Genomic DNA, 6,942 nt, shown 5'->3' on the forward strand with positions numbered 1-6,942 from the left:
ATGCTGCTGCTGCTGCTGCCTGCAGAGCGCATGCTTGGTGCTGGCAAATTTGCTGCGGACGGGCAGCCAGGAGCAGCTGCTGCAGCTTCCGCTGCTGCAGCAGCCGCAGCAGCTGCAGCAGCTGCTGCAGCAGCTGCTGGAGGACCGGGCGCCGCCCGTTCAGTCAGCGGCGCTTCAGGTGTACAGACACCTCGTGCGGCACTCCAAGTGAGTCAAAAAAGTTTATTTTTATTTAAATAATCAAACAAGTAAATGACACTTAAATAGTCTGCTGCTGCTTATCACGTATACTTTTCTTTATTCTTTCCCTGCTGTTGCTGCTCTGAAACAGCAGGATGTCTCAGCGCTGTTGCGATGGGCGTTGAGCTGCTGCTGCTGCTGCAGCAACTCTTGTGCTTGTGTAGTTGCAACTGCGTTCTGGGGCGAGGTCTGTTTGCTGCTGCTGTTGTCTGCAGAGGGCAGCAGCAGCTGGTGGATGTGTGCTGGGAGCTGCTGCCCGCGGTGCATGCAGCAGCAGCAGCAGCAGCAGCAGCAGCATCGCATGGCGCAGGGGAGTGGGTTCCTGCTTCTGACGCACTTATTGCAGCAAAAAGGCTGTGCAGGGCGTCAGCCCCGTTGCTGCTGTCGCCGCCTGCTGCAGCAGCAGCAGCAGCAGCAAAAACAACGCAGATTTCTGACTTGGCCTTCGGCCATCTCTACTCCACGAACCCTGCCGTGAAGCTGCAGGCAAGCTATCTGCTGCTGCTTCTGCTGCTGCTGCTGCTGCAGGCGCTTCTGTTGCTGCTGCAGCTGCTGCTTCTGCTGCTGCTGCTGCTGTTGCTACTGGAGCTGCTGCTGCTGCTGCTGGTGCTGCTGGGCGGTGTGCCCAGCTGTTGCTGCTGCTGACTCTGTGCTGCTGCTGCAGGCGGAGCAGCTGCTGCTGCAGCTGCTGCGGATTCGGGCCGGCAGCAGCGGGGTGACAGAAGAAGCAGCAAACGCGTTGCTGTCGGAGCTGGAGAGCAGCAGCAGCAGCCTGACAGGTCGTCGGCTGCAGCAGCTCGGGGACTACCTCTTCCGCGTGCTGCTGCGGGTGCATGCAGATGCAGCAGCAGCAGCAGAAGCAGCAGAAAGCGACGCAGAAGATGCAGCCCCAGCAGCAGCAGAACTGGAGCCAGACCTAGTCGAGGATAACTGGGAGGCAGTGCTTTAGGCAGCTAGCTGCAACGGCCAGCAGCAGCAGCAGCAGCAGAATCAGCAGCAGCACCTATAGCACAGCAGCAGCAGTTGCTGCTGCTGCTGCTGCTGCATCAACAGCTGCCGCTGCATATTTATTTCAAGCTGACCACTGGCCCTTCAAGGCCAGATGCCCACAGAGACAATTTGATAAAATGTGCTGAAGCCACTGTGCTGCTGCTGCGCTGCTGCTGTTACTGCTGCTGCTGCTGCTGCTGCTGTTGCTGGCTGTGGTTGTTTGAGTGAGAGCCGCGTGTGCTGCTGAACAGCCCCCGCTTGCCGTTGCTGCTGCTGCTGCTGCAAGGCAGCTCCTCAACAAGCCAAGTGCGCTGTAGCTAGCCACCAGCTAGCCACCAGCTAGCTAGCCATATTCATCTAGCCAGACTCAGCTAGCCAGCTAGCTAGCTGGCTAGCTAGCTAGATAGCTAGCTAGCCAGATAGCCAGATTGCCGCCAGGCAGCCAGCGAGGACTACCACAGCTAGCTGCAGCTAGCCACACCCAGCTGCAGCTAGCTACCACCCGCTGCAGCTAGCTACACTAGCTAGCTGCAGCTGCAGCAGCAGCTAAGTGATATTTTGTGAAGAATAGTAATAGGAACTATTCAGTAAAGCTTTTATGCACGAACTACAACTCCACCCCCCACTTTCCGGTGCAGCAGCAGCAGCAGAACAGCAGCAACAGCAGCAGCGGCAAGTGCTGGGAAGGGCTTATCGGGCAGAGGAGAGAGGAGGAATAAGTAGAGGAGCAGCTCTAGGCCCTTTGCCGTGTTTTGTGCTGCCGCATGCGTCTCTCGCTTGCTGCTGCTGCTGGTGTCTCTGCTGCTGCTGCTCTGCTGCTGCTCTGCTGCTGCTGCTCTGTCTGCGGCTGCTTTTTGTCTGCTTTCTACTCTTTTGGATTTCTTTTGCCAAATAACTCAAAGCAGCAAAAGTGCAAAACTCCCCCCGGGAAGCAGCAGGTGTCTGTACGCCTGAGCGCCGCAGGGGGGAGCTGCACATACACCTCAAGCAGCAGCAGCAGCAACAGCTCTCGGGTGTCTGTACACTGCAGTTACGTCTCCAAAAGGCTTTAAACCTTCAGCAGACACCAAAACTAGCTGCTGGCAATTCGCTGAAGCTGCAGCAGCTGCTGCAGCACCTGCAGCAGCAGCTCCTGCTGCAGCAGCTGCTGCTGCAGCAGGTGCTGCTGCAGCATCAGCTGCAGCAATAGCTGCAGTGCCAGCTCCAGTAGCGCCTGCAGCACCTACTGCAGCGCTTGCTGCAACATCAGCTACAGCAATAGCTGCAGCACGTGCTGCAGCACTAACTGCAATATCAGGTACAGCAAAAGCTGCAGCACTAGCATCCGCTGCGGCACCAACTGCCGCCGCAGCAGTAGCTGCAGCAGCAGCAGCAGCCGCAGCAGCAGCTGCTGCAGCAGCATCAGCAGCGTCAGTCCTCCTCGTCTGAAAGTCCTTTGGCGTCTCGTTCGAAAACAGCAGCATCGTTCCAAAAGGCAGCGCCTGAAGCATCAGCAGCAGCAGCAGCAGCAGTAGCAGCAGAAGCAGCAGGGAATAAGACAGATTTTAAGAGAAAAAGGCAAAGCGTGGGCTGTATAGACACCGGGAAGACTGGGGGGAGTTTCGAGGTGCAGCAGCGACGGACTTGCTGCTGCTTCTTCTTCGTCTGCTGCTGCTGCTGCAGCAGCAGCATTCTCTAGGAACAGCTGCTTGCCCGTGACCACTCCGTTGCTGCTGTTGCTGCTGCCCCATATGCCCTTCGAAATCATTTCTTCAGCAAAAGCAGCAGCCCAGCGCTCGAACTCCTCTTTGCTGCAGCGCTCCTGCGGAGTTCACAGCAGCAGCAGCAGCAGCAGCAACAGCAGCAGCAGCAGCAGCAGCAAGAGCAGCAGGAGGCGCAGCAGTAAGGGCATCAGGAGCAGCAGCAGCAAAGACAGCAGGAGCAGCAGCAACAAAGGCAGCAAGAGCAGGAGCACCAATGAGGGGGGTTTGTTTTGCTGCTGCTGCTACTGCTGCTGCTGCTATTTGCAAACAATTAAAACAAAATAATTAAAATAATTAAAACAAAAAAGAACAGAAAATGCTCAATCAAAAGGGCGGGCGAAGGACCCAGGCAAACGAATCTTGCTTCTGCTGCTGCTGCTGCTGCTGTTACTGCTGCTGCTGCTGCTGCTGCCGCTGCTGTTGCTGCTGCTTGGCCTACGTTTTCGGGGCAAAGGGGCCTGTCGGCGGGGCCGTTTCCTGGGGAATGTTCTTCTTGGCTGTCGCTGTCTTTGTAGAGGTTCGAGTCTTCTCCGTCTGCTGCTGCTGCTGCTGCTGCTGCTGTTTGCTGCTGCTGCCGGCTCACCATCTGGTCGTACATCGACTGCACTGGCTTGCTGCGCTCCCGCAGCCACTCCTAGAAGCAGCAGCAGCAACAAGCAACAAGAGAAAACGCAATGGTACCCAGCAACCAGCAGCAGCAGCAGCAGGAGCAGCAGCAGCAGTAGCAGCAGCAGGAGCAGCAGCAGCAGGAGCAGCAGCAGCAGGAGCTGGAGCAGCAGCAGCAGCACTGCGCCTTTAAGTACATCATTTGTTTGCACCTCTGTTCATCTCTCTGCCCCTCAACTGCCGAGAGCGCCCCAGCCAGACCTAGGCCCTAGGGTTTAGGGTTTAGGGTTTAGGGTTTAGGGTTTACGACAGCAACTTCGGAAGCAGAGAAGATCATGGGGCCCCCCAAATTCCTCTCGAGGTCTTTTTGGATTTTTTCTCTCAAGTCCTCCAACTCTGCTTCTGGAAATCCCGCATCTGTAAAATAAAACAAATCAAATTGAATTAAATTAATTAAATTAAATAAATTAAATTAAATTAATTAAATTAATTAAAATTAATTAAAATGGACTTAGAAGTAGATGTCTCAGCTGCAGCTCATTTAAAGCAGCAGCAAACGGGCCAACGCATGCCGTTAGCTGTGGCTAGCTGGCTGTGGCTAGCTAGCTGTGGCTAGCTAGCTGTAGCTAGCTGGCTGTGGCTAGCTAGCTGTGGCTAGCTAGCGCTAGCTAGCTAGGTAGCTAGTCACGTAGCTAGCCAGCAGTGGCTAGCTAGCTAGGTAGCTAGTCACGTAGCTAGCTAGCTAGCTAGCTAGCTAGTTAGCTAGCTAGTTAGCTAGCTAGCTAGCTAGCTAGCTAGTCGCCTCCATCCCCACCCCTTCTAACTCTCCAGCGAGCTAGCTAACTCCCCAGCCAGAAAACTGGCCAGCTAGCTAGCTAGCTAGCCAGCTAGCTATCTAGCTAGCTTGCTGGCCAGCCATCCCCCCACCCACGCCCGCCACCCCGTAGCTACCCAGCGAGCTGGCTAGCTAGCTAGCTGACTGGCTAGCTAGCTAGCTAGCTAGCTAGCGCCTTCTCCACCGAACCCCCTACTCCCCAGCTAGCTAGCTAGCCAGCTAGCTAGCTAGCTAGCCGGCTGGCTAGCTAGTCCCTCAATCACATCCCCCGCTCCCTATGCCAGCTAGCCAGCTAGCTAGCTGGCCAGCTAGCTAGCTAGCTAGCTAGCTAGCTGTTGTGCTTATGGCCTAGGAAGTGCCAGTGGGGAAGGGCTTGTGGATATTCTGGAGGCAGCTAGCCAGCTAGCTGGCTAGCCACCTATCTAGCTAGCCCCCCACCTAGCTAGCTAGCCACCTATCTAGCTAGCTAGCTAGCTAGCTAGCTAGCTAGCTAGCTGCGTGGCTTACGGCCAGTGAAGTGCCAGTGGGGAAGGACTTGGGGGTAGTCTGGAGGCAAAGAGAACTTGAGTTGGACTTGGGCTTTGTTGAGAGGATCTGCTGCTGGGCGTTGGCCGAAGGGCAGCAGCTGCAGCAAGCAGCAGCAGCAGCAGCAGGGCAGCAGCTGGAACTCCCCGGGGTGCGGCAGCAGCGCAGCAAGCGCCTCCATCTCCTCCGCCTGCTCCGCAGCAAACCTGCTGCTGCTGCTGCCGCTGCAGCTGCTGCTGCAGCTGCTGCTGCAGCTGCTGCTGGGGGTGCTCATTGCGCTGGGAGCTTCCGGTGTACAGACACCTCGCCGGATTCGGGTGTATAGGCAGCTGCCGCAGAAGCTCGGGTGTACAGACACTGCAGCTCGGGAGAAGAAAAAGGTAATTCAAATGCGCCAACGGCAGCAGCTGCTGCTGCACAGAAACAGGCTGCTGCTGCTGCTGCTGCTGCTCTTTTTTGGGCTTCAAGTCTTGCAGAGATCTGTGAGTTGGAAGAAGGGAAACAAGGGGAGCAAAGGAGACTAGAAGCAGCAGCAAAAGCTTGCCAGCAGCAGCAGGAAGCTTCTGCTGCTTGCTCTGCGGTGGCTGCTGCTGCTGCGGTGTACAGACAGCTCTGCTGCGCTAAAGAACAGAAGGCAAAACTCCTTGCTGCTGCTGTCTCAGTTGCTGCTGCGGGCCCAGCTGGCGCCTCCCCGGGGTTTTGCTGCTCCTTTTAATTCTAAAACAATTTAATTAATTCAAATTTATCTTTTTATCTTCAAAAAGAAAAGAAAGGCAGCAAATAATGCACGAACTGCAGCGCGGGGCTGCAGGGGCCCCCAGTAGGGCCCCCACATCTGCTGCTGCGGCTGCTGCTCGACTGTAGGTACACCCCGAAGCCCCAACTCCGATTTAATTAATCAGTTTAATTTAAATTTGAATTTTATTTACTTTTGTTTTAAATAAAACAGACCCGCAGCAGCTGCCCCGGAGTCTCGCGGAAGATTTGGCAACAAACGGAATGTGTGTCTTCGACACCCACTCCAGCAGCAGAAGCAGCAGCTCGGCAGCAGCAGCAGCAGCAGATCTAGCAGCCTAGCACTTGCAGCAGCTGCCGCTGCTGCTGCTGCTGCAACAGCGGGACTTCAGTGGCGCCAGGCGGGAAGCGCTGTGGCGCCCCTTAATGCATGCGAGACTGCAGCAACAGCAACAGCAGCAGCAGCAACGGAAGCCGAACCAGCAGCAGCAGCAGCAGCAGCAGCAGAAGCAAGGACCCCGGGCTCTTGCTGCTGTCTGAGGAGCCTGCAGTGGGCCCTCTTAGGGCCCCTTCTGCTGCAGCTGCAAACAATGGCAACCGAGGAAAGCAGCAGCAGCAGCAACAGCAGCAGCAACAGAAGCAGCAACAGCAGCAGCAGCAAGAGCATCAGCAGCAGCAGCAAAAGAGAAGCCACAGCCATGCCTCAGGCTGCTCAGGAGCTGCCTGCTGCTGCTGGGGCCCCAGCAAAGAACGGGGGGCCCCCCTTTGGGGCCCCTGGGTTGCTGGGTTTGAATGACAAGCTGCTGCTGCTGCTGCTGCAGTGGCTGCCGCTGCGGGAGCAGCACCAGCTGCTGCTGCTGTGCCGCGGGGTGTACAGACAGCTCTGCACTGCCCCCTTCATCGACAGCCTTTGCTGCCCCCCAGGCAGCAGCTTCAGGCTGCTGGTGGAGCCCCACAAGCACCACCCGCTGCTGCAGCAGCAGCAGGAGCTGCAGCAGCAGCAGCAGCAGCACCTGCAGCAGCTCAAGACCCAACTCGAGCAGCAGTACCCGCTGCCCCAGCAGCAGCACCCCACCCTCTCGCAGCAGCAAGAAGCGAACCTGCAGCAGCTGCAGCAAGTGCAGCAGCAGCAGCAGCAAGTGCAGCAGCAGCAGCAGGACGACAGACTGCTCTGCAAGCGAATTCTGAGTGAGAAACATCAGCAGGAAGATACGAGCAGCAAAAAGAAGAGGGACGGCACTGTTGCTGTTGCTGCTGCTGCTGCTGCTG

General features: G+C 56.7%; 3 protein-coding genes across 3 annotated transcripts in view; 2 read left to right on the forward strand and 1 right to left on the reverse strand.

The window, feature by feature from the left end:
* Nucleotides 1-25: 25 nt before the first annotated feature.
* ETH_00027590 (uncharacterized protein) lies at nt 26-1,189 on the forward strand (the record flags this gene model as incomplete). Its single annotated transcript, XM_013372944.1, has 3 exons — nt 26-207; nt 456-726; nt 905-1,189. Coding segments are annotated over 3 exons (738 nt in total), but the record flags the coding sequence as incomplete, so codon positions are not given.
* A 1,451-nt stretch (nt 1,190-2,640) lies between these two features.
* Nucleotides 2,641-5,212, reverse strand: ETH_00027595 (RWD domain-containing protein, putative; the record flags this gene model as incomplete). Its single annotated transcript, XM_013372945.1, has 5 exons — nt 2,641-2,711; nt 2,854-3,031; nt 3,412-3,606; nt 3,886-3,995; nt 4,921-5,212. The coding sequence occupies 5 exons, from the start codon at nt 5,210-5,212 to the stop codon at nt 2,641-2,643; spliced, it is 846 nt and encodes a 281-aa protein (XP_013228399.1).
* A 509-nt stretch (nt 5,213-5,721) lies between these two features.
* Nucleotides 5,722-6,942, forward strand: part of ETH_00027600 (uncharacterized protein) — a gene marked incomplete at both ends in the record, with an annotated part of 4,612 nt that continues 3,391 nt past the window's right edge. The window contains 2 exons of the mRNA XM_013372946.1: nt 5,722-5,798; nt 5,888-6,920. Coding sequence (XP_013228400.1) covers nt 5,722-5,798; nt 5,888-6,920 — 1,110 coding nt within the window. The remainder of the gene's footprint in view (nt 5,799-5,887; nt 6,921-6,942) is intronic.

This window comes from Eimeria tenella, genomic scaffold (assembly GCF_000499545.2).
Source record: "Eimeria tenella Houghton genomic scaffold, Eth_scaff114, whole genome shotgun sequence".
NCBI lineage: Eukaryota > Apicomplexa > Conoidasida > Eucoccidiorida > Eimeriidae > Eimeria > Eimeria tenella.